Here is a 27,135-nt window from a genome sequence, read left to right as displayed (position 1 = left end):
ATCTTACTTACAGCGTACAGAATACTAAATATTTACATCCACAATTACTGTCATAAATTATTATATTATCCATAAGAAATATATTCAGCGTATGAGTCTTATTAGTTACATTATCGGCCTGTGCGAGACTTAGACCAACGAGAGAGTCCCTCTTTAGAAGCCACGCCGCTTCTGTAAATTCCCATGCTCACTTTGAAACAAACACATATTGGACCAATGAACCCAACTGCCAAAGCGATCGACCACTAATCCTTCGGGGGCTAGCAGTCGTTCGAGTCCTTCTTATTCAGGACTATCCTTTATATTGTTCGGTATATTTTTACTTTTTTACAGTATTCCTGTAATTACCTGCGCATCATCCTTTAAACTCACAGTTTTTCGATTTTGACTTCCCACCGGCCACCACTTCCCATTAACCACCCCTTGTCGCTTGTCGAGGAGAAGGTTGAAGCCGAGCTGGGCTGTGTGCACCTGAGAAGGGGGCCGTTCCAACTGGAAGCAGCCAGGCAGCCAGGGTCTGAAGGCCTGGGAGTTACAACACCCGCTAAGACTCTTAGCTCCAGTGTTCCAGATTTCCAGGTTCAGGGGAGGAACTCTCTGACCCTCCAACTCTCCAAGACCCTCCTGGGTAACCCCTGTCACACTGTCACCCTGTCTTGGGAGGTACCAAGGTACGTAGCTACGTTCCCCCACCGTCGACTTACACCCATTTGAAGAGGGAAAGAATATCCATATGTAATGCCACCCACTGCCCAACTTCTTTTCTTATGAAAACGTCTTCATACCTACAATTCACTCGACCAACGATGTGCTTCACCTAAAAACCATAAAAAGAAAAGAGCTGGACTCAGCTTACATTCTTGTGGATCGAACAGGTTCAGTTCAACATCCGGTTCTTATCATCCCACTTATATACACGTATAACTGCAGTATACGACGTATAAAGGGTCCACACGAGCGGGCCAATACGAAGAACGACATGTCTCTAGAACAATCTCGATTATTAAATGGGGTGGAAGAGACTCGAAAATCTGCGGCTTCTAGAATAGCCAGCAAGGAATCGAGAGAGAAGGCCAGGCACAGCTTCGCTTCATATTCGACACAAGAAGAAGACCTGACCGACGTATATACCGATATGGACGAACCGTGCGTGATCGAAGAAGCCACAGTGATGGATGCCAAAGAGGTTACTATCGAGACGCCGAAACTACCAGAGAAGAGTGCTCTCAGGATGTCGAGGTTCTTGGACAGCTTAAAGCGCAACTCCATCACCGAATCGCTTAGCGACCCGCACGATGTTTACCTTTCTTCGGAAGAGGATGCCTCGTCCTCTGCCGACGACTTTTCCGACTATGACTCCGACTCCGACCTAAACAGCAACGGATCCGAGAAGTCGCACCAACGCCGAGTGAGTCATGAAGAAAGTGCAAGAGCAGTTTCAGTGATATTTGTCGGGAGACCTTGCGTTGTGGACTTGGCAAGTGGTAGGAGATCAGTTTCTCCGATACGAAGACCTCAATCGATGATCCCCTCCTCGCTCCGACAAGACCTATTTGCGGACCGACCAGAACACCCCCCTCGAAAGAGCAGCCTTGCATCCACGATAGACATAACTAAGGAGAACCCGTCGTTCCTTAGCCAGGATCCTTTCGCTACGAACAATTACAGGATGGAGTCGCTATCAAGAGGACCGCCACCAGCTAGTATCAGTCCCCGCCCAAAGACACCTACAGCAGCCTTTCACCGGTTCCAGAAGTCATTAAGTCTGGTCCGAAAACGAAGCCGTCCTAACTTGAAGGATGCCGCCTCCAGGGATAGTCTTAGTTGGCCACTCGGATCAGGATCAGGATCAGCCTCAACTACCGATCTACTTAGCTTAAACTCATCTCGAACTTCCGAGGAAGAACAACAACTACCTAGGAGACCTCGAGTAGTGTCTGCCGCTACGATGCCGCCTGAGGTATCGGTAATTACCAGAGACTCCATCAGGTCTAGCCGGAGGGATTCATTGCCGAGACTACTCACCAAGCAACCACCACAACCCGCATCACCGAGTCCTCCTTCGGCGAAAAGGGGCTTACTAAGTGGTTTAAATATGAACCGGCGGCGAAGCTTACGGATCAAGCCATAAACAATTACACTTCGCATCCTTCACTATTTCCCATTCTTATTAATCAAGGGGCACGGCATGATATCTTAAGAGAGGCGTTACAAACACATTACGGAGTTGGGGGTCTACGGCGCATAGGTAGTCACTACTGCACACACGGGAAACATGGTTTGATTTTTTGGTGGGCGAAGAGATTAATGATACCTTGGGCAAAAAGCTGCTAACGAATCACGGCTGCTGGGTATAGGTTATAGGGGGCTGGGAGGCTAGCATCAATTAGCTGACGTCTATTAAGACTACTACCATAGCGAGCATCGCTCAGCATGAATGATACCACGAAATGATTTTTCCTGATTTAACTTATTAAGTTCTAAGGTTTTTTCTCTCATCGCATCCTCCAAAAGTGAAAAGTGTGCTGAAAAAATATTCAAACTTCTAAATGTGACAAGGGCGTTTCTAATTCTGGCTTGGTAAGAAGATCGTTTCGTCTGAAGTTGGGCTTGGGAGTTGATAAATGTTTCACTATAACATGCATCCCATGTCTATGATTGGCGAAACGAAACTTCAGCGATACCGTTGTATCTTGATTCTTTTTTTCCTCAACACAGCGAGTTTCACACAAACCTAGATTGGCTCACCGCATCTCCAATCGCGATTATCGCCCATTTTCCACAATAGCGGTTCGCCGATCTTCTAGATTTTTTTTTCTCTTTACCACTACCGATAGCGGGCGGTCCCAAACAGGAGTAAAGCGCAGCGCGATACCATTCCCGCCGCAAGATTTCGTTTTATTCTGCACGTACTGGCTGGACATACATGCAAGGAACGAGACTAAAATGGTCATGCAACCTATCACAGCTCGTGCGTCCCACACCCCAGCCAGCGCAGAACTTGGACTTGCGCAGGCTATCAGTCAATCGTATTCAGAACCTTGGTTTTTTCGCTACTTTGCCCTAGTTGCATAGTAGGGGTCTTTTTAATCCAGGGAGAGGAAGAAAAAAAATGTAGAAAAATGTCAAGAAGCAAGTATACTCACATATTCAGTCCATATTCACGTCAGCGATCTACTGCCGAGCGTGGCAAGAAATCGTCACTACCTAGTAATCAACACTAATACATACCAACTCCTACTGCCGACTTACAAGCTGCTATGTAATGTCTATACGCTACGCAATCCTCTACCATCCCGCACAGGCGAATGCACACCTACGTTGTCTTACCGGGCAGACGCGCCACCATCGGAATATAGCCACCGAACGGGGTGTTTTCTAAGGCAAGGCTTTTTCTGTATCTAAGAGCGTATATTAATGAGGGCGCAAGCCAAGTAACCAATCCGCGGGCGCGACGGCCTCCCACCTCGACGTTCGCGGGGTGGGGGGCAAGCGCTGATTCGACGGGCGCGCGCATCACGACGTACGTAGAGTATAGAAGTGTGTGGGTGGGCTCGACTCGAACTCGACTTATTCTCGGATGCGTCCTTGGCTATGCTATATCGAGATGTGTCGCCCGCGAGAGGTAACCAACTATAATAGTCTGTTCGTTTCTATGCGTCGGAGCTTGACCGCCAGGTCGTCGGAGACTTATTGCATGCGAACTTAGCAGTAGTAGCAGTATACTAGGTAGGCACGTAATGCCTCTCTCTTCCTATTCCAATCTAGATAGCGAGAAACCAAGTTGTAACCTCAGTCTTACGCACAGCTTACCTGGCTATCCGGTCGCTTAAACAGGTCGCGTTGACAAAAAAGCTGTCGAAAGACCCAACCAACCTAGTAACTGACGAACTGCAAAGTCGCACCGTTGCAACATCAGGGCATACGCCGCTAAAGACCGCTGTTCATACTGCCTTTCCACTTACTGCAGTGCTTCGTAAGTATGTAATGCGCGACCCTGACACGACATCTCGACAACGCAAGGGGCAGCAATTCTCCTGACGTAGCAAGAAAGAAAAAAAAAACGCTCCCCCCAATGTGGCTTGCCTTAGCGAACCACAAGCCCGAAAAAAGATTCGTCGAACCCTAACCGTTGTTGACGCCCGCGAAAGCGCATGCATGAAAGACTTTGGGGTCTAGTTCGTTCGGGACCTTAACTCGATTCACGTAAAACACACATACATACATAGTACATACCAAGTGTAGATACTAAGGACTATGCTGTTAGTACGCCTATCCGGAATCAGTGCTCGGTTTAGGTGCTTTAACCCAGGCCCCCAAATCGAGTCTAGGCGATCAGGTATCGCCAATGCGCTCGTCGCCCTGGATCCTGGTCCTGGCCCTTCCCGAGATCTTAAGACGCGGCTTTAAGGGTGAATCAGGAGTAGCAGTGCTTGGTACGGTTATGCGAGGAACGGTGGATGGAGGAAACAGTCCGATCCATATCGATACTAGTCACCTAGCGTCATTGCCTGTATCTGTACCTAGAGATAGCGGATAACGATGAACTAATAAGGTACCTATCTAGGGGCTTAATTGATAAATTAAGCTTTGCAACGCCTACGCCCGAGCTTCTGGGCTATAGGTAGCGCGGACGGCGGGGCATCCTTGATGAAACGAAGGACGGACTGGCTATCAAACGACTGCGCGAGAGCTTAATTCCTGGTAACGACGAACCGCCTGGGATCGAGCTGAACGTAGCACACAATTCTCAATTAAAGTTCGGTGCAGTTGCACTGAGGTAATAGGTATTAATTGGTGTAGTCAGCGCAGTGCTCCTTACCTGCACACTGCAGCGTGTTACGAACCGAAACGGATCTTGACGTCGACGTCGATTCACATGCGATCCTTTAGCGCCTGCCTCGTCTTGTCATACACAACGAAGCTCTGTAATTAATTTCATACGCTTTGGTCACCTGCCATCTCGTTGCTAATGTGGTTAGAATTCGAGAGCAGATATCCTACCTCTAAAGCCAAGAAGCGAGCTCAAGCACGTTGCATATCTAGACAAACTCCAACCTGACCCGCGAAGATCGCAGTCTCGAAAACCAAACCGTGCGTTACGACGTCGCATCACAGCGTATATTTCATTACTCACATATGCTCATGTACCTATATACCTACATACAAGACACACATATACATACACATACAGACAAGACCTACATACCTATCCGCCGCCCAGCCGGGACGGATAACGTACATACATGGATAGGGCAAGGTGAAACGGGTCTTGCGAACAGACTCAATGCAACATAACCTCTCGCGCACGAGGCCGCCACTACTACTGCGGAAGAGGAGGAGGAGACCCCACCCGAAACTCGGGACGAACAGACGTCGTCGACGCACTGATGCGAGCCCGGGTTTACGTATGTATGTATGTACTTACTTACTTACTTAGCACGGCATACGTAAATATTCCTTGTCGCTTTCATGCCTTTGTTTTCTCCCCTGTCTGTTTCACCTTCTTGGGTTCGGCTTAGCTGCTCTTAATACGATGCCACTATCACGAGGGATCTTGGCTAGGTAGGTAGTCGTGCGGGATGCTGCGCACGTGGCTATGGGGAGAGATTGCAGGGTCGATCTAGAGATGTCAGGTCTTGGGCCAAGAGAAGGCCCGAGTTGGCATCTTGGGACGTCGTGCCGGGCGGAAGATGCCGGGGTGCTGGGAGGTGTCGTGCTCCGAGTCGAGCTGCGGCCGCTCCGGTGAGGTGCGGACCCGGATGGATGGGCTTGGGTGTGTTGTTGGTAGGCTCATGGGGTACGTGTGTGCTGGGTGAGGGATTTGTGCTATTTCTTGGGCTTTGGGGTACGAGCTGTAAGAGCTGGTGTGTCTCTTGTCTATGGAACTGATATTATCACTTACTTAGAACTGTCACCTTCTCGCAGCTCTTTACTTCGCTGATTGCAGAATAGTCTCGTATATCACCAGACATATCGATTTCCAAATAGGAGGACGTATCGAGAATCAAAATATCATCTAGCACAAGTCACCTAATCCATTTACCCCTTGTAAGTGGAATCATGTCGTTCACCACGAAGATTTCGAGATGATAAATAAGCATCTTCTGGGTTTACCTCGCCGTCTTATAAACATACTCCGGTCTAAAAACGCCACATCTCTACCTACCTATCCCCGATATTCAACCTACTTTTCTCCTCGACCTCTTACCCACACATCCAATTAGGAGGGACCGTAACGAAGGCATATATATCTAGATAAGTTTGGGGGTCCTAGGAATGACCACAAATGCCGTGTTGGTGCGGTTTGGCGATGGTATCCGGGCGGTCCGTAGTATGCTAGTGGTATTACCACTAACATCGTCACGGCGCCTCGCCAGACTCTGAGGTTCGATTCCTCGGACGGCTATCTCATTTTTTTCACTTTTTTTCTTTTTTACTTATGGGTTATTTCTCATTACTTTTCCATCATAAGAGCATTCGTACCTACTATTCACCTCCTTATGCATTATTATTCTCCTCTACATATTACTTCGTATAATAAGTGCATTTCTAGGCACGTAACGGAGAGCCGTGTCTTCTGGAGGTTTGGTGATGTAAGTAATTTGGACGGCTCGAAGGACTACAATAAATCGCAGTTTGTTTTCGCTTCCACGTAGCATTATGCATTGAATATCCATTCGTTTCGACGTGATAACTGCGATTCGTCAATGATGCTTTCCCCTGGTACGGCGTCTCGGTGTTGAGGCCTTAGAAGTGCGATTATTTACTATCGTGCGAATTGAGTTTTTAGGCTGACATAGCGGAAGTTTAATATGAAGCTATCGCCCTATCCTGGTTAACCGTCGCCTTATCTGATTGATTTTACCCCTTTCCATGAGTACCATCACCATTTAGACGCCAAAGCCGCTTATCAAGGTTGGCCGTCATTATCAAGACCATATATATATATATATAGGTATATATATCGCCCGTGGCTCGCCTAGATAAATCCATACGCACGATTTATAAAGTATTTCGAGCCATCATGTCTCACTGGAAAGGGTTGGCTAGTTCTAGCATGTTGGTAACACGGTGACCTGATATTCAGCATTTGTAGGTGGATTTTAGCGAACGAAGGGTTATTTACCATAATCAAAGACTTTATGTGTGAATAAACATAGATGTTTTTGTTTACAAAGTGGCAAAAGGTCTGCGTCGTCATGATATGGTGTCCTTTTTGGACGCAATATCCCTACAGTTGAGTTGCGGACCGTAGCCCTTTAGTTTGCACCCTTGCCAAGCAGCAAGCAACGATATTGATAAGAGTGGATAGTTTGTTTTGATGATTTCCAGTATAGGTATCATAGCTAAGAGGCAAAATTATCATGAAAACGCTTGTTAAGTGGGAGTATAGTTGGGATGGGTTACACTTGATGAAGTTCGTGTAAGCGATCCGGTCAATATATTCATCCACGTTGAGAATGTATTCTAGCTAGCTGTTCACTTGAACCCACCCCGAGTTGCCAACTCCCGTCGACAACACCACCTGTATATTTTCTGCTTCCTTGGGAATGAACGGCAAATTCTATCTAGGGTTACAGCCTATGAGGTCGCCAATGTTCGGCCGTACGGATTCTGGTTGGCTCTGACACAAACCGCGTACAACACGACCATGGCTACCACAACGGACGGAAGTTCTTACGTATCTTGGCAACAACTTCAACTTATGGGCTCACAAAGTCAAACACCCGGCTACTTGGGACGATGAAGTCTACCAACTCACCCATTTAGGTGTATATAACCCAAGGTCTCCCAAGACGAGATCTCAATCTCCCCTCTAAGAAACATCCACACGAACCAAACCCACTCTATTTCTTTGACTTACCACCGATATCTTCATTTCACGGCTGTGCCTAAGTTTCCATACCCAAAACCATCACCTTCAAAATGCAGTTCTCCAACCTCTCCATCGCTGTCCTTTCAGCCCTCCTGAGCACCGCAGTCGCTCTCCCCGCCACCGAGACCTCATCTGTCGGAGCCCCTTCGCCTACTCCCAAACTACCAGCTTCCGGGTTCGAGTTTAAAGATGTCCAAGTCCACTGCCCCGACGCTGACCACCAGAAGTACTACATGCAATGCTATAACGATAACGCTCCTAAGCAGTGCGACCCCATGAAGGACGAGCCTAGCAGACATATGTGCAGGCAGCTCTGGGAGATCATGTGTGGTATGTACTTTACTGACTCATTACCCCTATCTTTCCTTGGCATTCTTTCTTGTGCATATCGAAGAAAATACTTCCAGAAACTAGCTAATCGCACCTAGCTCAACGTAACGAGTGCCCAGTCTCACAGAACTAAACAGCCCAGCAACTTTCACGGTAGTGTTCTGACGCCCAAGGTAGATCTCAGGGTGGAGTTAGGGTCTCTCATTATTTTCAATAGCGTTTTGACAACAGCAAAGCTGGTACTAGTCCAGCGGGCTTCACACACTTAGACGGGGATAGGTAGAGGGGGATTGATGATTTTCTAGAGCGTGCTTTACTCCTTTTCACTTCTTAGAACGGCTAGATGCCTCGCTTGGCTGTGTCAAGTACAGACTCCGGGAGTTTAGACGCGAGACGTTTTACATAAGGATGTTTAGAGGTTGGGGGTTTTTGATACCTATTAGGTAGTTCGCTCGTTATATCCAACAATCTACTATGTTGTCAGTCATATATCATTATGCGAAATAGAACCACAAGTAACCACCTGACATTAAAGTAAAGGGGATTAAAATTTGACATTACTAAGAGTCTAGACCAAAAGCCATACCTATCTAAACCTTGCGTTCACTATATACTCCTCCTAGAATCGAATCCCCTTCCCTTCCTCTCTTCCCCCCCACTCGCCCTTCTAACTATTCTTTACAACAACTTCGTAGCAAGCGCAGCAGGCTGCTCCAAAATAACACCCGGCCCCGCAACAACCGTCTCCTCGGTCGGCGCCCCCTCCGCATCCGCCACAACCGCCACAATAACCCCCTTCGTCTCGAACTGCTCCGGGATCGTAACATAGATCTCCTTCTCGGGCCAATCCTTCGTATCGATCGGGACACTCACATTATACACACCATGGAAAAAAACCGCGTAATAATCCTTCCCCTTCGCGAACGTCGGCTGGTTCTCCGGGTTCGTGAAGTTAAGCGCGATATTCGAGCCGGGCGTCAGCGACACGGTTCCCTTTGCCGCGCTAAGCGAGGGCAGGTTCTGTCGCGGGTTGGGGAAGGGCGGGTTTTCAAGCGGACAGCTTCCTGGCACGATGTACCCGTTGGTGGAGTCGAGGATCTGGTTGGCGTAGGGGAAGGTGGTGTCCGCGGGTCCGCCGAACGGGTTCTGCTTCCAGATCTCGATCAGACTCCATACTTCGTGGCGCGCTTCGGTTTCTGCGATCGCGAGCATGGCGCCTTGCGAGGAGGGCAGCTTGGCTTGTTGGACGAGTCCCGTGAGGAAGGCCATGCTGGAGATCTCGAGGACGGTGGCGAGCGCGAGGAAGGAGACCGCGTCGTAGAAGGGGTATTGGTATTCGCAGCCGCCGGGCTTGACGGAGGTGGGGGAGATTTGGTTTTGGAAGATGCGGAGGTGGCCGGCTTCGTTGTTGCGGATTTCTTGGATGCGTTGGTATGTGGTGTTGGGGTAGCCGGCGGCGACGAAGGATGTCGCGTTGAAGGATTCGACGGCTTTTTGGTAGAAGTCGAAGATTATCCACTCGGCTGCGAGAAGGTTCTGCCAGACCTGGTCGTCTTCGCCGGGCGGTCCGGTCTTGGTTGGCAGGACGGCATCTCTTAGGTTTCCGGGGAAGGGTGCTTCGACGCCGTAGTATGTGCTGAATAGCGGGTCTTGGCCCGGCTTAGGGCCGTAGTTGGGGTCGGAGAGCTTTTGCGTCTGCACGAATGAGCCGATCTTGCCGAGGGCAGGTCCCGCGGAAACAACAGAGACGAGAGGGCTCAAGAGACAAGCCTGGAAAAGAGATCGGACCGCCATTGTGAGGGATGATTTAGGGAGGATCTTGAGGAGAGAAGAAACGAGTGTACCGGATTCCTGTAGCCTTCTTTCTAATCAACTACGAAAGAGATCAAGGGCATGTTTATATTGTGCTGCCAAGTCATATATGCGACTTCCAATAGCGTACCTTTGCGGACGCCACAAACCTCCTAGTGGCCAATTGGCCGACCATCAGCATCTCGCTAGATGATATCACGATGAGAAACGACCGAGATACGGGTTAGACTTGCAGCAGCCACGCCCAAAAGAAAACATGATCGAGACCAGCTCGATAGGAGGAGATTCTAACCAATCACAACATTGGTCCTCCGGAACTAACGGCTTATGCATCTGATCGACAGGCCCGTCTGCCGGATTGGCTAAGACTAAAATGACGGAAGGGCTCCAGCTAATCGGACGGCACTCAGGCGAGCCGAAAGCGTAATGTCTAGGAAGGGAGTTCTAAGCTGGCAGCCTCCCACGTCGCAAACTAGGACGATAAGTGTGGGGAGCTGAAAAGGTTATTGTTACTACAGTACGTCCTTGAGCGAGTCTGACTGACTGCATAGAATCCACCGTGATAAGAACAAAGGTGTTGTCATCATCCAGACTTTGACGTGATGACAAAGTGATGTTCGCAGGAAACTAATGTACATAGGATATGCGGCCTGATGGTCTGGGTAGGTATAAACGAGATTATCGAGGGCTCTAGGCTTCAGGACCTAAGCCGGATATTGAGACAGTGTGGTGGTACCAAGATGTAAAGGGGGTGACAGGACGCAGATACGGTACGTTATGTCACCTCCTTTGTTTCCGCGCAGTCCCGATACGATGGAAACATATCCTGCCGTCGATTGTAATACCTACCCCAGACTGCTTAGATCATTTCATCTTCGAAGACATAAAAGCAATGACAGGTCGTACAAGTAACGAAAGAAGGGTTACTCCCTTGGTTCAGTAACGACCCGAACCCGACTGCCCGATCTCTCGATAAAGTACGTATGCCAAGGGCGGCTCTGCCGCTACACAGATCTAGCGTAACATGATATCTCAAACTAACGGGGACTAGCACAAGATGCCGGAGTTATTTTCGATACTGTCAGATTGTTAAACAGTTTACATCTTGGAAGTGGTGGCGGTAATCTCACGCCGAAATCTCAATACGAAGAAAACAATCGATCATGCAAGATAAACTTATTCGGAATAATGTTACATTGTGACTGCGTTTCGATTCCTCCAGTTTGTTATCCTATTAATTGCCTTCTATTCGTCGATGATTCAGCCCCCGGAGAATAACCCGCTGGCATTGGCTTGGCACGGCCCTGGTGTCTGACCTTTATCACAACCCCTTTCCGCAATGATCGGCGATGTCTAATTAGTCTATTTTACCAAAAAAGAAATACATTGATCCATCTATCGGCACCAAACGCCTTGCCGCTGAGACATGCATATGAAGAAATTTTAGGTGCATACGATGGCTTCTTCATAAAGACGCGTAAAATATAACGGTGCATCGCATTTTCTACGTCATGTTTAGAAAGGAATATAGGTCGTTGATAATGTGCACGTACCTACCTAGTAGGTAGGTAAGTATGAGTATGGTCGTTGTCACGATGAGCTTTTCAGTAAAGACAGCGCCTAGTTGAAGAATCCGTATCGTAAATCAGATTAATGATAATATCAACCACATCTCCTCCCTATTTACACTGCTCTAAGCCCTTAATCTATAGGAGACCTAAACTCCAGCATCTGGACACCATAAGCGCTGCTCGCCTCCCCTTAAAATGTCACGAACTATGTCATGGCCTTCGTTGGCTTCTCACTCAAGAGAGAAGACTTGTTTATGGCGCATTTAGTCAGTCTTTGGGTCTTTTCCCTCGTCAGACTTTTTTTCATCTTTCGGCGGCGTCTTAGGTCTCTCTTCCGACTCAACTTTCCCATCCTCGTCTTTCTCAGCTTCCCCACCCTCGTCTTTCCTAGCCTTCTCACCCTCACCTTTCTCAGCCTTCTTACCCTCCTTTCCCCCGCCCTTATCTCCCTGCTTTAGCGTCATAAACATTGCTAGGTCTTCATGATCGCTAAACGTGCTAAATGTGCTCACCATAGAAAACTTCTTTGACGTTTTGCTCGAGGAGGAGCCTTTGGGCTTCGGGGTTTTGTCGGTCATGTTGAGATGCAGTGTTGTGAGAGTAAGATTATGATGGTTCTGAGGATTGGGCTGTAGATGGATGGAGTAAGTAATGATAGGTTCCTGGTAGAAGAGAAAGACCAGTTATATAGGTATTGATCTCATTGCATGCTTGTAGTTTCTACCCCAACTGTTTATAGCGAAGTTTGGTAAGGGTGGATTGTATCACTCTGCTATGTGTCATGAAAATCTATATGTTGCGTGAATGAGCAATCTGTAGAGTGAGATGTTATATAGCCTCAAACCAACCAACTGGAATCTAACCCTGTCCTAAAAAACGATTGCCCATGTTTCCTTAAAGCATTCGTGCCTACATAGGTATATTACGGTGATGAGTACAATATCTTGGAATACGAGATACCCCCGATTGCAGCGGTGACTTCTAGATAACCCTTCATCCATAACATCTATACCTAGGTAATAGCAAATACACTGAAGTCCCTTTAAGATGGAGTGGGTATATGTTGAACTAGGTAGATATCTAGTACACAACAAGCCTACCGCCCCAAGCCAACCGCCATCAAAACCAGATAATGCAAAGACGTCAAGACAACCACGCCGGCGCTAAAAATCAACGTCCAAAAAACCAACCTGATAGATATCACGGATACACCCGTCCCACATACACGTAACTATAGATATCGTCCTCATCCGGCTCATACTGCAATATCTCATCATTTGAGAACCCATAAATCATCGCATCCTCAGTCGCCGCGATCGACGTAAAATTAACCTCCGGCCCGCCGCGGAAGTTAAAACTCGGTATAGGCCGAAAGTGACCATCCCACAGCAGCGCCGTGACGGTCCCATTCGGAAGCAGCGACATCGTCGTCTGCACAGTGAAATTCTTCTGCACCGTCATCGCGAACTGCAAGTTCGGCGACGGCGCCGGGAGCGACGTGATTAAGGATCTGTCTTTGCACCAGTTAGCTCTTCATCTCCACACAACCCCTATCCCACCCTATCATATCCCATAACAAGTGTACGAATAAATAAAAAACATACCAGAAACCCAACTCCCCTTCGTATACATCATCTTCTGCATATCCCCCACCTCCCCCGACCCCAAACTCTCACTCACAAGAATAACCCTACAAACCGCCGTACTCCCACCATTCTCGACCTGTGCCACAAGCCCCAAGCTCGAGTTACGCGCCACACTTCTCGCCTCAACCACAAGCTGCGTATCGCTCCACCGCGTGCCATTTGCAACCCGCACATTCCCTTCCCCATCCTGATACGCAAGCGTCCACGCGCCAAAACACCGCGCGCTAGGATCCGGCTTCCAGCACCGCTGCCACGTCGCCGCGAGCCGGGTCCCGGGCAGCGCAGCGAGCGTCGCGCCGTCGAGGTCGTCGTATTGCCAGGTCTCAGGCTCGGTATCCGGGTTTGGCAGGGCTAAAGAGCGGACCGTGCTTTCCACATCCCCACCCCCGGAGCTCACGAACCAGATATGCGTCTCGCTCACATTCCCGTACGAAAGCGATGCGCTGGCCAGACTGGCGCCAGGAGCCAAGCCGAGGTTTAGGGGGGTGGGGGAGGTGGAGAAGGAGCTCATGATGGAGGTGAGGTTCGCGGTTGTCCAGGATTGGTTTACGGAGTCCCAGTGCCGGGCTATGAGGGCGGAGGATGGGTCTTGGAAGAAGACTGTGCGGTGGATGTGGCCGTTTAGGTCGGTGCGGTTGGTTGCTGTTAGTTGGGATGTTGAGAGGATGTTGATGTTATTGTTATTATTGTCATTCGTGCTGTTATTGTTATTGTTGTTATTATTGTTGTTGCCGTTATTCCCATTTTGTGACCCGTCTGAGTTCGTGTCTTTGGAGGTTTGGTTCTGTTTAGCTGCGAGGCCGCCTCCGATTCCGCCGGCTAGGGCGCCGATTATTATTACTATTGCAACCACGAGAAGTATGCAAAATGTGCGCTTTGGTAGACCCCATATCCTGCTCGTCGATTGTTGTGGCTGTGGCTGTGGTTGTTGTGATTGTTCTTGGGTCGGCGGTAAATCGTTTGGAGGTTGAACTTTTTCGTGAGTAACGACCTCTGGAAGATATCCTCTGTCCGTTTCGAAAGCAGCCAGCTGCGGGTATACGCTATCATGTTGAATCGTCTCCTTATTCGTCTCGCCTGAGTAGTACGGGTAATAACCCTCGTTTCCCCTAACCTCTAGTGTACTGTACGGCGACATAGTGACAAACTTCGTCCAAGGTCCCTAGTGGCACGCCACAAAGGGTTTGTGTAAGAAGTCGAGGAGAGGAAGAAGCCATTATCATAATCTTGATAAACGGTCACCGTTCGGTCGAAACACATAACTGGGATCTATCTACCCGGCCGAAATGTGCGGATGTGGCGTACGACTATCATGCTCTTCATTCAACCTCGTTTAAGTATCGAGCCAATCACGGAAGCAATCTTTTCGCATATAGTCGCCTGTGTAACCATACCCCTAGTAAGTCTGTAAGGCAGATACCAACCCGAGAGTCCTAAGGATTCCAGAAGCATATATGTAACCTGACGAGCTCCATATGAAACCCTGGCAGCCCTAAATGATTGACAGCCTTCACGACAACGTGCCAGGTCCTTTTACCACGCGGACTCACGGCGCGGCATAATTGTCGAATGCAGTAATGGCCGCTCCGAAGCTTCAAAAGACGCGACTGGTTGAATCGATCTTTCATGGCCATCTCCTCGGGTGGCTGAGATGTCTGAGACATATAGTAAGACGAAAGGGGAAATAGAGAGACGTCGGGAGCGGGTAACACCTAAAACCGTTTAGAAGGATCGAAGATCCGGATCAATCTACAGAAACACCGAGAAGTTCGTATAATGCTACCTATAAAGGTATAAGCGTTTGGTATTCGAAACACACATCGAGAAAAATGATTTCTGATATTATCGAATTCGTCTAGTCGTAGTATTGATAGCCACCTCCGATTCCCATATTATAACCTATACTTCGCACCCAAGCCCGGAAATCTTCTTTCGCTTCATAAGTGCGCTATATTTCTAGCAAGTCAGTTAATTAGTTTTATTATTACCGGCGATTAGTCATGATCTTCCTTGTTGCTGATTCGAAGCACCAGTCCGGATTATGCGACATGAAGGGGAACAAATGTTGAGGTTGACATGGCAAACGTCCTCCATGCGACCCTAGATCCTCAGATGCTTTTGTCATCACCCGACCGTCCAGAACGCCTCTCTATGTAATCTCCCATCATACAGTATCTACTCATGTAGCCGGCTCCTAGCTTCTCCCACCCGTTACCCCGTCGTAGCCTCCCTTTTGTGAAATGTCATCATCGGTTCAGGGGCCAGTAATACAATGTTTGAATAGTTGTAAGGTAGTCCATAGAAATAGGCGCATCGCTTTCTCAGTACCGGAACCCAAAAATCCCCATGCTAAGCAATGATCCAACTTTTCTAAATAGTGGACGGGACAACCGGACTAGCTAACACTAGTTCAGGCATTTACGCCTTTCGGGAGCGTGTAGTAACACCGTTGGTCCTGACTCCGGTAGCCAGGACTGGCTTCTCAATAGCGCTCGCCACGGTGTGGTGGTCCGGAAGAGGAGCCTGCGACATGCGTCGAAGGGTCTTGCGCGTACTAGGCGCCTTGTGGTCCTTCTTGTACGTCGCGAAGTAAAAGGAGATGAAGAGAACCAAGTATGAGGTTAGAGTTCCGATACCAGCGAAGGCCGCGAACTCCTCTCCAGCACACTCGCCCGCGTTCGGCATCCATTGGAAGTAGGTAGAGGTGAAGTAAGTGTACGAAGCGTAGTAGACGAATCCTAGACAAATCGGTTAGTTCCTAGATGCTAATTGGGGTACTACTAGTCGAAGATCCCAACTTACCGAGATCGATGATGAACTGGGCGATTTGTAGACGGGTGATGTACTCCTTCCACCAGATTCGGATTCCACGAGCGCTCTGGAAGTAGTACCAGTACATAACCACGTGAACGGTCAAGTTGAGGGTAATTACGACCCACGAAACCGCAGTAGAACCAATTAACTGAGTGTAGCAGAGGAATGCCGTCGCACCATGGTGATAGCAATGGAGGAAAGCTATAAAATATTAGACTCCTGATTTCAGCTTAATTTTTCAGAAATTACATACTCAGAGGCTTCTTCTTGAGGAACAGGAACACAGTGTCAAGGAGTTCGAGGTATTTGGTGAGGTAGTTCAACTTGTTCGAGTTAGCATCACCAGGCTAGAAAATTAGGAATCTAGGTACGGCGTATACGTACGTAGTAGAGTACAACCAACGGCTGCGTCCAACCTCCTTGCTTGTCGCAAATGGAGTAGAAGATGCCATGTCTGACAACGGTAGGTAGTAGCTGCTCGATAAACAGCGCCAGAAGGAGACCGCTAATAGCGGTGAGGTAGAAGTTGTGGATCAAGAAGAGCGCCTTCAGCTTGAAGGGCTCGCGATTCCGCATATACTCTCTACCGCCAAAGATCACGCTGTAGTATACGACAATAAAGATCAACGTCTCTTTCAACGTTGACATAGGCGTCTGACCGGCCACGAATCGGAAATCATCGGCGGGATAGCCCACGACGGCCTCGAAGGCCTTGCTGAAGTAGGGCCATATCGGTACGCCGAACGGTCGATCGAGAGTTGGGATAGGGAGAGATTCCCAAATAGCAGGAGCAGCGGGAGTGGCCATGATGGAAGACGATTGATCGTACACGCCAGACACGATAAAGCCACGTAGACAAGTTTGCGCGAAAATGATGCGCTAGGACTACGTGGGAAAAAGAGACTGACGAGTCTTTTACAACAAGTAGTCTGAATGTGTAAAGGAAAACGTTCGAATGAAGGAGCGACGGGAAGAAAATATTAGAGACCCTGCGATTGACTCGCCAGGGTAGTTGTGTAAAAAGTGGTACAAGTGACAAGTGGAAAAGAGAAAAGGAAGATTGAGACTTATGAATATGAAAATCACGGGTTGACGCTCGTGAAGATGAAGAAAAAAAGTTGAGAGAACGGACGCTATTGGACTTTTGGACTTTTGGGTCTTCATTAAACTCCACGCCAACAAAAGGGGACGCGACCTACCTCAGCTCTAATTGGTCGGACGCTCCACCTAATCCCGTCTCTTCAGGGATCACCGATCGGTATTGGCGGGTTCCTCGGACGGCCGGTCTTTCCAGGACAGCCATAAACAAATCGATAAAATTGATAAAATTGATAACGCAGCCTTAAGGAGTACATAAACGTCTATCCGGTACCTGTTAGGCACGTGCCTCCTTTACGAGTATGAAAATAAGACATATTGCCTGGATCTGTCCGTACCTGCATATATCTGCCAAATCATTAATTGGGATTGGCCTTTGCGTAGAAATTATTTCTAATGGGAATTGACCGATTTGTCGACGTCTTTTCGCCATTCTTTTTCCTGTCTTCGATTCTCCCACAGTCTCGGACTTGAGGACATCACAATAGATTGATGAGATCTCGGATGTACCGGCAGGTAAGATAATGTACTACCTAGCAATAATACGCATGTAAGTAAACTTCTTAAGTTCTCACCTATCGCTAGTGTAATTATGCAATCCTTATGCGGCACGACCAATCGTACCTAGTACCTAGGCTCATTGAGTTGGACGTTAGCTTAGAAGCAGCTAAACCTCGGCCAATTTCAAAATATGGGGTCCTTCTGTATTCCATATACCGAGAGATCCCCATTTTCATCAGATGCCAATTTTCCCATGCATAACAGGATGCAGTTTGCAGTTTGGAAGGATGTGAAAAGTCGACGTAAGCTTTTCTTATAAACAAACTCGTGTCCTCAAGATGGCTTCAAGTTTGTGTCCTTCATCCTATTAAATCTAAAGTTGAAAGCCAATTAGAATTCATGCCAATATGATGTCTCGGTTTTAATTGGTGGATCCCCTGGTCTGGTAACCGGGATTTTTTTCAGCTAGTCGAAAGGACGAAATGAGCATCGATCTGCTTTAGCTAGAAAGTAAAAGCTTGATTGGTGAAGTAGCTCCTTTACTTCAATATTGCGAATGTCATATAATACCGGTAACTAGTTCAATACAGGTAAGGGAGAAAGAAGCATTTGCTAGGAAACCATCCAGATTGTCGTAAATTTCAATTGAGGCTTAATTGAGGCTGAAGCTATTGAAATGGTGGCTGGTACGTTGTCTTAGATTTCGAGGGGTAATGAGATTCGCTGCCATCGGGCTTTCGATAAGATAATCTGGATGATGTTCGGGGACTTCAGGCTGTGATAAATACCTATGGTCCTACAGCACCTGCCTACCTACCCACTAGTATGCATATACATATGTAGTTATACTTCAATATGTTAGTTCAATTTCGATCCTGTTCTTTGGATCCTGATGCAACTCGCATGCCGTAGTTGCAGATCTATAAGAAATGGGAAAATAACAACGTGATTCCTCGCCGAATCGCTATTCATGCCCGACCCATTGAACTAGAGTACCCCGGAAGGAATGGTTAGCGTGAGAGAACATAGGAGGTATTGCTCCGGCTCTTTTGAATATCTTTACTGTTTGATGCTTCTCTGCATCTAGGTCACGAGTCGTATAACAATCAAGTGAGATAGGTAGGATTAGTATAGTGATTTTTATAAGTCTATAGCTTCTGTGGTAGGTAGAGGTAACAGTAAGGTGAGGGGTTCGTGTGTAAATAAAGAGGTATCTAAACTGCGAGGTGCCAAGAGGGGTATGGGACTTATCGGGATCTGTTCGGGCTCAGGGTTGTATGGTCGGTTGTCAACTGTAGTTTAGGTTTTGTCTCGCTTGCTGTAAACTGTATATTCCAAAGTTTTGACATTTCGATACTCGGTATGATGAATTGTACGACGTCGAAATATATGGTAGGTTGACCCTTTAAATACTCTTTCCTTTCCTTGACAATGACGTAGAATGTCAACATCAAATCCAAAGGCAGCTACTGGTCCGTCCCCTCTCTTCAATAACAGCAAGGAGCTCTCCGATTCTTTGGCCAAAGCAGTAACAACTAATCCCGATTAGCAAGGAAAGTGAGCTCACTGCTGTTACCTAACTGCATTTCGCACCCCGAGATCCACTCGCCGACCACCGAGTAGCCAATCAGAATAATTCTTTTTGCGAGCCGGCCTTCCATTTCCCCTAGCCACCTTAGCCACGCATCATTCGATACGTGAGAAATTCTTCCTAATCAGCTAAGATTGACTGGAAACCGAGTCAACGGCCACCAAATCAGATCAATTCGAACTACCACAGCCTGCACAACCACCACCACCGCCCGCCAAACACCACACCACACACCCATACCCAATCTCGAAATAATTTCTTTTATTTCTTTTAACATAACAGGGACGAAGGATAGAAAAGGACTAAACGAACAAATACGACACTTATCTTTAATTCTCGTCGACTTACCCGATTAAACCGCACCTCTCCACTCGACTAATTTTCTTTTTTTTTCTTCCTTCAATCTCCCCTCACCTAATTAAAAAATATTATGTCCTCGATGTCGCTCCTCAGAATCGCCTCGCGCGGGCCTTCTAAGACCTTTTTCCGTGCCAACCGACCTGTCGCACCCACCCGATCCAGTGCATCTTTCGTTCCTGGCTTAATCGCTGGCTCTAGCCTTAACTTCAGCACAACCGTGTCCCGAAGTTCGGCTGCGCACCACGAAGAGACATTCGAGGAATTCACTGCTAGGTAAGGATACCTATTTACCTCAACAACCGGGATCAGATGGAATTATAAGCAAGAGATGGGACAGAAGAAGCTCTACGTACCAATTGATCGCGATTATTCATATTTAAAAAGTTCAATTGGGTGTTTGGTTGGATCATGGAAGCTTAAAATATCGCTCAATTGGTGTTCGGGTTTTGGGATAGTTGGAAAAATTCGCCAATTCGGATACGATGCTAATCCGAGCTTCTCCGAATAGGTACGAGAGTGAATTTGAGAAGGTGCAAGATGTTTTCGAGCTTCAGGTTCGTCGACTTTGTTATTCTATCCTATCTTCTGCAGGTCCTTCGGTCCTTTTACCAGCAAAATCGCTATCATTTACAACCGAGGACTACCTACGTCGACCCACTCTCTCCACACGTCCTGAATCATAATCCCCCATCACGACGTCAGACACTATGTCGCATACGACAAAAATAACTCACTGACCTATATCACAGCGTAACTTAAACAACGCATTCGCCTACGATCTCGTCCCCTCCCCCTCAGTCGTCGAGGCCGCCCTCCGCGCCGCCCGCCGCGTAAACGACTTCCCCACCGCCGTCCGCATCTTCGAAGGCATCAAGGCCAAGGTCGAAAACAAGGACCAGTACCAACAGTACCTCGACGAGCTCAAGCCCCTACGCGAAGAGCTTGGTGTCCTCCTGAAGGAAGACCTATACCCCGAAGGCCCCAAATAGAGTCCTCCCTCTCTCATTTCCACTACTCACTAGTCATTCATCATTCATCGTCATTTTCCGTCTAAAGCATTTAAGAACGAAGGGTTGAAAAGGAACGGCGCGAGGAAAGAGGTGTCGTGTCTGGTAGTTCAGGGGCGCGACGGCGAAGAGAACAAACAGGGAGAGGCCATGCGCGGATAAGGAAAAAATATAAACAGCAAAAATCCGACGTAGGCCTCGATCTTGGATGGATGGGTTTCTACCGTCGCGATGTGTATATGTCTACGAACCTCTACTACATCCCAATAAATAACAAATTAACAACTGAACAATTCTGAGGTGTGATGAGATATCAATCCGCGCTAAGGCCGTTGCGATATTGACTCGTTTTTAAAGGAAATGGGGGCTTGGAGATGGACAAGAAGTGGTTTTATACGCTTTCTCCCCTTTGCCTCCTGTTACCGTCGCAATAACTAACAACTCCATATTCCCCGGCTCCTTTCCCATGGTCCGGGAAACCCCATCTGCATATTTTATGAACTGTTGACGTAAGCTTTGCTGCACTATGGATATATGTAAATCCCACAGCTCAACGTGGATCTATCTATGCACGCTCAGACGCTCAGACATACCAACATGGATGGATAGACAGATATGCACATGTCTACATTGGTAGATACCCGTAAAAGGGGGGCAGAAAAGGGTACGTACGTACGTAATTAGGTAACAAAAACAAGACAAACATTCGAAAGAGCCTCTAATTACCATATTCATACCTCTCGATCAACCAATAGGTAGAGACAAATCAGTAGTAGCCGCTTTAAAAAAACACGACGAATCATCTACGATACGAAGCTATTCTCATTGTATTCATCGCGAGCCAATTCTTCGTGTACATATACACCTCCCCTTCGGTATCTTCCTCTACTCTCCCTTTCGATGTAATCTATCATCGCGCACCCCATCACCATCACCGTCACCGTCATCATCATGCATTCAGAAACCCCCTCTACCCCATACCTGCAGTCTAGAGGCTTTGTTAAAGCCTCAAGCAGTTAACTCCTCCCTGTAGAACTCGATATTCACCCCCTTCACCTCTTCTCCCCATCTCAAATCGAGAAAAAAAAAGCGTTACCGAAAAGAAGAAAAAAGTAAAAAGGGGGTACGGAAAAATCGTGAGGTCCGTCCCCGATGCAATCTCTCTACCTAGTACAGCAATAAAATGACGAAAAACACAAGGCGCAATGCAACCGCAAACCGCGACCATCCTCTTCGCGTCCATGACGCCGGGGAACCTGCCGTGCAAAGAAAAGAAAAGAAAAAAGAAGAGAGGAAACGTAAAGAAAACCGCGGATCCGAGGGGGTGAAAAGAGGTTCTATTCGGTTGTTCTGTCGTTCGGTTTTCTGTGACGTAAGCGATTCGTGATGGGGTGGTGCCGTGAGATGTCATCCTGACTCAGAATCTCGTCTCCCTCAAATGTGAGGCCCTGCCCGCAACCGGCGTCCCGCTGCCAGCCTCAAACACGCCCGTGGGCGGGGGCGCCGGACTAGTGCCCCTGCTACTCGAGCCGCCTTTGACTCTTCCGCCGCCGTTCCGAGGGCTATTGAACGCGCTCAGACGCGGACTACGCGGGACGCTGTTCTGGCGGGTTCCCCGCCTATTCTCCTTCAGTTGCCTGAGCTCATCCTTCACTTTGCCCAGTTCCGCATCGCGGTCGTGCACGATGCTCTTCTGCTCATTGAGAAGTCGCACTAGCTCCTCAATCTGTCGCGCGTTGTTGATCTGGTTGACCTTGACGATGTTCTCGTCCGCTTTGCGGCGGAGCAGTTCGATTTCTGCTTCGAGCGCTCGGTTCTCCACTCCTAGTTCCCCGGCTCTTTGAGACGCGTTTTGATATGCGTTCTTCGCGTATTCCATGTCGTTCTTAGCCATAGTGGCTCTCTTTTCGATCTTTTGAATCTCGGCTTTTGCCTCCTCGAGGCTCTTCTCTAGCTGGGCCATCTTGGCAAGCTCGGGATTTGCGGAGCTGAGAAGCGATTCGTTTGCTGAGGTTAGCTGCTTCTGAAGTTCTGTGTTTTTCTCCTTCAACTCAGAGGCTTCTTTCCTGCTAGACTCTAGACTAGTATTAACTACCCTTGTCTCTTCCTTAGCTTTGTTATAATCGTCCTCGAAGATACCCCGGTCCCTCAGAGCGTTCATGTAGTTAGCCTGTATGGTGTTGATCGTCGAAGCGTACCCATCGACCTCTTTTTTAGATCGGTCACTAAGCTGGCGAAGCTGCTGCTCTCGCTGCTTGCTCTCCTTCAGTTTAGTCTTGAGGGTTGCGATCTATAAGGTATCATATTAGTACAGGACGTCCATGGGTACTTAATAACGGAACTAAACTGACTTTGGTTGACAGTATCTCCAACTTGCCAACTGATACTGAGAGCATTGCTTTCGGAGAGTCGACCGCGTCGTCCCTTAAGAGGCCTTTCAGCGAATCGCTGATATGACTTACATTAGTAACAACGGTAGGTTGAGAAACTCGAGGACGCTTAGAAGAAGTCTCGTCATCTTCATCTACCTATAACCTAGGTTAGTTTATATAGGTCAATCGTAACAAGTAGACTTACATCATGAGATCTCTTGCGGTTACCGGAAGCCTGTTCGATCTCAAGACCCTGTAGATCAGGCTGGGGAATCGATGCTTGGAGTTGAGAGCTTGCGTGCAGATCCTCAAATACATTCTCGGGAACTTCCAAGGGTTCCCAATAAAAGTCATCATTATCCTGATCCTGTATGTAATCTGAGAATAGTTCAGCTGCGCTATGTAGCTGAGTGATCTGAGAACTGCCAACGTCTTCTATGTACCGCATTGCTTTCACTAGCGCAAGGACGAGAACATTCTTTCGCTCCAGGGGTTCGATACTCTCTGAGATGCGCATGTTAAGGTGTTGTATGGAACATGCGTTTGTCAGAACCATTAAGATAGGAGACCGTTCTCGAAGAGGTGATGGAAGTAGCTCTGGCCGATACGTATGGTCAAACGCTATGACAGCTTCAACATCTTCGAGGATAGACGACGGCTTGTCGAGTGTTGATGAGATAGCCACTGTCAGAGAGTGTCGGGCAGTTGAAGAACCAACAATTTCATCACCAGATCGGATGTAGCGGTATCCTCTTGTTTTTACAACTTGATCGAGGAGGTCCATGGCCTTTCCGGGGCGGGATAAGATGAGAATCTTCTTATCGGACTTCACATCGGCCAGGCAGGTAAGTAGTTCATCAATGAAGGCGAACTTGGCATTTGTCCCAACGACGTGTTTAGTCATCTCGTCGGGCGACATAGTTGGGATAGTCTCCATGAAGGGCGGCAGGTCACAAATATCGAGAAGTCGTGAGAACATCTCATCAACCTTCGATATTATCGTGGGATGGGGTTTCAGGTGTGGCAAAACTAGAAACGAGGCATTGTATTCGCGGATTAAACCCTCGTTTTCGCGGAGAACGTCGTTATATACGGGACGACAGTTGCTGTAGAATGGAAGCGTGATGAGAAACTCATTGTGTCCGGTAGGAACGTACGGGTGGAGATTCTTCGGATAGTTGGCGGGAGGTAATTCGTCTTCTTCCTCCATGCCGAATGCAGGGTAGGCATGATATTCTGCGGATAACAAATTGTTAATTTCTACATCATTCTCAATAGAAAGCGTCAAATTAGATGGATCTAAGGTCCCAGGTTGCTCTTCATTGGCACCGAAACCAACATCGGCAGGGCCGGCCTCTTCTAAAATAAGCTCGACTTGCTTCTCCGGTTCGATGAGCGCCTGCGAGGTGTCGGGGACTGCTGGTTGTTGCATATTTGAAGTTAACTCGTTCTGAGCTGCTTCTGGTGGCTGGGATGGGAAAGTAGATATTATGGGCGGGGGAGTGAGGGGACTGATGTCAGGCCTTGGAGGGACTTCAATTGCCTGAGGATCCGGAATGGCTGATTGAGGTTCTGCCAGAGTATCTATTTTAGGCTCAACTTGAATCGGATCTTCTGAAGTTGTTGTGAGGATTGTGGAAGGTTTTTGTAGAGAAGCAAAACTTTTTTCTCTGATTAATCTTAACCTCTCACGAGCCGACAGTTGGGTGCCAGGCTCAGCGCTATCCATATTGGTGGTTGCGGCTTGATGCCGTGGCGTACGGTTTAAGTTGCTAGAATGTCCCGAATTCGCTAGGTTCGGTTGCCCGACTGACGATTCCTCCTCACCGACGCTGTTGGTCGGTTTATTTAGATTGCTCTGTAATAACTCTATGTAGCTTGGTATAGGCTGTGGATTAGATTGGTGATCTTTGAAAGACGATATATTCCTAATACTGTCGTCTAATTCACCTAGACCCTGACTCGAGTCCTGAGAGTCGCACTGAGCTTGAGAGTTTCTCAATAAAGTATCAGGTATGACTACGTCGTCGTCGTAAACTGTGAAGTAAGAGTGGCTGCGCGTTACGAGCCCACCTTGTTGGCTACTGAGAGGAACAACAACCTGTGCTGCCTGAAAACTGCTTTGCTGGGACGCTGTACTAAAACTATGCGCAAATATCTGGTCTTGGCTCACGCTCGTCACAGAGATATGTTCATCCGAGGGCGATTCGCGTTGATGAATAGATGCGCAGTTATTTGGTTGACCTGTGGAAGGAACACTGTCGAGGCTCAAGTTTACCCGTGCTAAGAAACTTGAATGGCCTCTACTGGCTGTGCCTTGAGAATTATTAGACGTAGCAAAACCTAAGCTAGACTCATTCACTAAAGCGGAGCCTGATAAGTTTTCCCGAATGCCAGGGAAACGATAATCAACTTGATGCGAAGGGATCTCTATCGAGTGAGAATGTGATTTAAGTTGATGGTTTTCTGAACTTTGCCGTGATGAGGCGAAAGCTTCTCCCTGAGCTTGATTCGTTCCAAATGAATCCAGGGGGGTAAAAATGCTGCTTTGCGTCTCAGTAATTGATGCGCCAGAGAAAGCTTGAGAATCTGGTATAACTTGATTCACGTCTCTCTTAGTTTCTGGGTCGTGGCCTTGTTGCTGGCCGCTTGATCCTTGTGACGACAATGTGCAGTATTGATTGGGACCAAACAAGGGATCCCGAACCAACTCAACAACCTTCTGAGCTTTCTGAGTTTTCTGGGGTTCTTGAATGCTCCGTAGAGTGCCCTTGCCTAGGTCGATGTTGTTTCGCCTACTGAGTACCTCTAATGGAACCCGAGCTTCTATTCCGTGCTCTGCACTTTTGGAGTGTGTCGTTTTGACTTCGGTTAACTGCTGGTTACGTGCAGCTTCCTCACCAAACGTAAGCTCCTGTATTTGACTGAACACGGTCCTGTCCCCAACCAGATTTTCACGATCTGGTCGAACGGGAACCTGTAATAGCTCTCTCTGCCCCGTATAAGATGTTTGCGTAGAGTGAGTCGTGTTGCTAACAGCTACATCAGATGTATTCTGTTTGTGCTTAGCTCCGGTCCTACTCTTCTCCCAGGCACTTATTGCAACAATTGAGACGTTATCTTCCGGTTCCTACACACACTCAGCAAGGGTTCTGGCAAACAGATGAGTTAAGCCCTACCCAAGATGGTATATGCGGTCGACCGTTGTCATCAGTGCCTTCCCAATCTACCAAGTAATAGATCTTTCCGTGCTCAACCTTCTCGTTAATGATACCTCGAATGGCGAACCAATCGTTATATTCTTCTTTATTCTCGCCTTCGGTTTCGGCTTTAGAGGTGGCATGGGTTAATTTTCGCTTCTTAGACTTTGAGGTGGGTCGCTGCCGCTGTTGCTGTCGTTGAGTTTGGCTTTGGGGTATTGGTGAGGGTGGTGGCTGGGATCCTTGATCACGTTGTCGACGATTCTTCGATATATGGGACTTGGTGTTAACCGCGCTCATTGGCGGTAATTTCCTTGAAGGATGATCTGAGGAAAAGCAAAATCCATAATTAGCTTTCCTTAGCAAGACAATCCAGTTACCCTGATAGATATGCAATAGTTCTACCCAGGTAAGGTTTTATATCACCAAGGTAGTCGTCTAGCCGTTTAGTTGTTTAGTCTTCCTTGATCGGAAGCTGTTTCTCTAATAATTATGTACTGAGTAGAACTAAACGTAGCCGTGCGACAAGGCTCCTGTACCTAGGTACAGGGTCCACTGTTGGAAACAGGGCAGCTGCAGGGATAGACAGGCTATGTGGCACGTTATCGAGTGCTGTGGCTCAACCCGATCTTAGGCAATTGCACAGGTGGGGTGACTTCCAAGGTTCAGTTAAGCCACGCGGACTGCTGTTATTGGGGGCTACAGAGGCCAGAGCCTAAAGCCTAGAGCCTAGAGCCTATTTCTTAGGCACATTTTCTTATCGTGATGCCAAACTCCTAAACTCCTCAACTCTCAAACCCCCAAACCAAAGCCAAACCCCCTTAATTCCGAGACCACCAGAGACGATGAAAGATCAAGCATAGGAAAACGTAGCAAATACAACTCTGGGTGCAGGTTTGACTTTCAAGGTCGCATGCTTTTGATGGCCATTGCTACTTGAGCCTGGTCGGAACT

The 27,135-nt window shown here is 47.9% G+C and overlaps 7 protein-coding genes across 7 annotated transcripts; 3 read left to right on the top strand and 4 right to left on the bottom strand.

Annotated features, from left to right (window-relative positions):
* Positions 1 to 769: 769 nt before the first annotated feature.
* On the top strand, positions 770 to 2,469 carry GGS22DRAFT_168175 (uncharacterized protein). The gene has a single exon (XM_047962109.1). The coding sequence runs from the start codon at positions 980 to 982 to the stop codon at positions 2,129 to 2,131; it is 1,152 nt and encodes a 383-aa protein (XP_047817055.1). The 5' UTR covers positions 770 to 979; the 3' UTR covers positions 2,132 to 2,469.
* A 5,460-nt stretch (positions 2,470 to 7,929) lies between these two features.
* Positions 7,930 to 8,342, top strand: GGS22DRAFT_190533 (uncharacterized protein; the record flags this gene model as incomplete). The annotated part of the gene is made up of 2 exons (XM_047964990.1): positions 7,930 to 8,209; positions 8,308 to 8,342. The coding sequence occupies 2 exons, from the start codon at positions 7,930 to 7,932 to the stop codon at positions 8,340 to 8,342; spliced, it is 315 nt and encodes a 104-aa protein (XP_047817054.1).
* Positions 8,343 to 8,738: 396 nt separating this feature from the next.
* On the bottom strand, positions 8,739 to 10,437 carry GGS22DRAFT_168170 (ferritin-like domain-containing protein). The gene has a single exon (XM_047962108.1). It carries the CDS (start codon positions 10,001 to 10,003, stop codon positions 8,888 to 8,890), a length of 1,116 nt encoding a protein of 371 aa, XP_047817053.1. The 5' UTR covers positions 10,004 to 10,437; the 3' UTR covers positions 8,739 to 8,887.
* Positions 10,438 to 12,583: 2,146 nt separating this feature from the next.
* GGS22DRAFT_37526 (uncharacterized protein) lies at positions 12,584 to 14,586 on the bottom strand. The gene is made up of 2 exons (XM_047966929.1): positions 13,197 to 14,586; positions 12,584 to 13,106 (listed from the first exon to the last, which is right to left on the bottom strand). Exons 1-2 carry the CDS (start codon positions 14,374 to 14,376, stop codon positions 12,793 to 12,795), a joined length of 1,494 nt encoding a protein of 497 aa, XP_047817052.1. The 5' UTR covers positions 14,377 to 14,586; the 3' UTR covers positions 12,584 to 12,792.
* Positions 14,587 to 14,956: 370 nt separating this feature from the next.
* GGS22DRAFT_168165 (elongation of fatty acids protein) lies at positions 14,957 to 17,438 on the bottom strand. Its single transcript, XM_047962107.1, has 5 exons — positions 17,252 to 17,438; positions 16,437 to 17,185; positions 16,306 to 16,375; positions 16,041 to 16,253; positions 14,957 to 15,976 (listed from the first exon to the last, which is right to left on the bottom strand). The coding sequence occupies exons 2-5, from the start codon at positions 16,857 to 16,859 to the stop codon at positions 15,657 to 15,659; spliced, it is 1,026 nt and encodes a 341-aa protein (XP_047817051.1). The 5' UTR covers positions 16,860 to 17,185; positions 17,252 to 17,438; the 3' UTR covers positions 14,957 to 15,656.
* Positions 17,439 to 18,999: 1,561 nt separating this feature from the next.
* GGS22DRAFT_168162 (putative cytochrome c oxidase polypeptide VI mitochondrial precursor) lies at positions 19,000 to 20,899 on the top strand. The gene is made up of 4 exons (XM_047962106.1): positions 19,000 to 19,043; positions 19,201 to 19,875; positions 20,111 to 20,156; positions 20,352 to 20,899. The coding sequence occupies exons 2-4, from the start codon at positions 19,673 to 19,675 to the stop codon at positions 20,589 to 20,591; spliced, it is 489 nt and encodes a 162-aa protein (XP_047817050.1). The 5' UTR covers positions 19,000 to 19,043; positions 19,201 to 19,672; the 3' UTR covers positions 20,592 to 20,899.
* A 485-nt stretch (positions 20,900 to 21,384) lies between these two features.
* Positions 21,385 to 26,663, bottom strand: GGS22DRAFT_168156 (uncharacterized protein). Its single transcript, XM_047962105.1, has 4 exons — positions 26,161 to 26,663; positions 23,187 to 26,111; positions 22,961 to 23,137; positions 21,385 to 22,899 (listed from the first exon to the last, which is right to left on the bottom strand). The coding sequence occupies exons 1-4, from the start codon at positions 26,479 to 26,481 to the stop codon at positions 22,027 to 22,029; spliced, it is 4,296 nt and encodes a 1,431-aa protein (XP_047817049.1). The 5' UTR covers positions 26,482 to 26,663; the 3' UTR covers positions 21,385 to 22,026.
* Positions 26,664 to 27,135: the final 472 nt, after the last annotated feature.

The sequence above is a fragment of the Annulohypoxylon maeteangense genome (genome assembly GCF_022496945.1).
Source record: "Annulohypoxylon maeteangense strain CBS 123835 unplaced genomic scaffold GGS22scaffold_13, whole genome shotgun sequence".
NCBI lineage: Eukaryota > Fungi > Ascomycota > Sordariomycetes > Xylariales > Hypoxylaceae > Annulohypoxylon > Annulohypoxylon maeteangense.
The sequence above is the reverse complement of the archived record's forward strand: the minus strand, read 5'-3'. Positions and strand labels throughout refer to the sequence as shown.

Coding starts and splice junctions, on each gene's coding strand:
- GGS22DRAFT_168175 (XM_047962109.1), top strand. CDS start 980: ATGTCTCTAGAACAATCTCGATTATTAAATGGGGTGGAAGAGACTCGA.
- GGS22DRAFT_168170 (XM_047962108.1), bottom strand. CDS start 10,003: ATGGCGGTCCGATCTCTTTTCCAGGCTTGTCTCTTGAGCCCTCTCGTC.
- GGS22DRAFT_37526 (XM_047966929.1), bottom strand. CDS start 14,376: ATGTCGCCGTACAGTACACTAGAGGTTAGGGGAAACGAGGGTTATTAC. Junction 13,107..13,196: donor GAAGGGGAGTTGGGTTTCTG/GTATGTTTTTTA, acceptor ACTGGTGCAAAG/ACAGATCCTTAATCACGTCG.
- GGS22DRAFT_168165 (XM_047962107.1), bottom strand. CDS start 16,859: ATGGCCACTCCCGCTGCTCCTGCTATTTGGGAATCTCTCCCTATCCCA. Junction 16,376..16,436: donor CGTTGGTTGTACTCTACTAC/GTACGTATACGC, acceptor AACTCGAACAAG/TTGAACTACCTCACCAAATA. Junction 15,977..16,040: donor CCAGTTCATCATCGATCTCG/GTAAGTTGGGAT, acceptor CGATTTGTCTAG/GATTCGTCTACTACGCTTCG.
- GGS22DRAFT_168162 (XM_047962106.1), top strand. CDS start 19,673: ATGTCCTCGATGTCGCTCCTCAGAATCGCCTCGCGCGGGCCTTCTAAG. Junction 19,876..20,110: donor TTCGAGGAATTCACTGCTAG/GTAAGGATACCT, acceptor TTCTCCGAATAG/GTACGAGAGTGAATTTGAGA. Junction 20,157..20,351: donor AAGATGTTTTCGAGCTTCAG/GTTCGTCGACTT, acceptor CCTATATCACAG/CGTAACTTAAACAACGCATT.
- GGS22DRAFT_168156 (XM_047962105.1), bottom strand. CDS start 26,481: ATGAGCGCGGTTAACACCAAGTCCCATATATCGAAGAATCGTCGACAA. Junction 26,112..26,160: donor GACCGCATATACCATCTTGG/GTAGGGCTTAAC, acceptor GAGTGTGTGTAG/GAACCGGAAGATAACGTCTC. Junction 23,138..23,186: donor ACCGCAAGAGATCTCATGAT/GTAAGTCTACTT, acceptor CCTAGGTTATAG/GTAGATGAAGATGACGAGAC.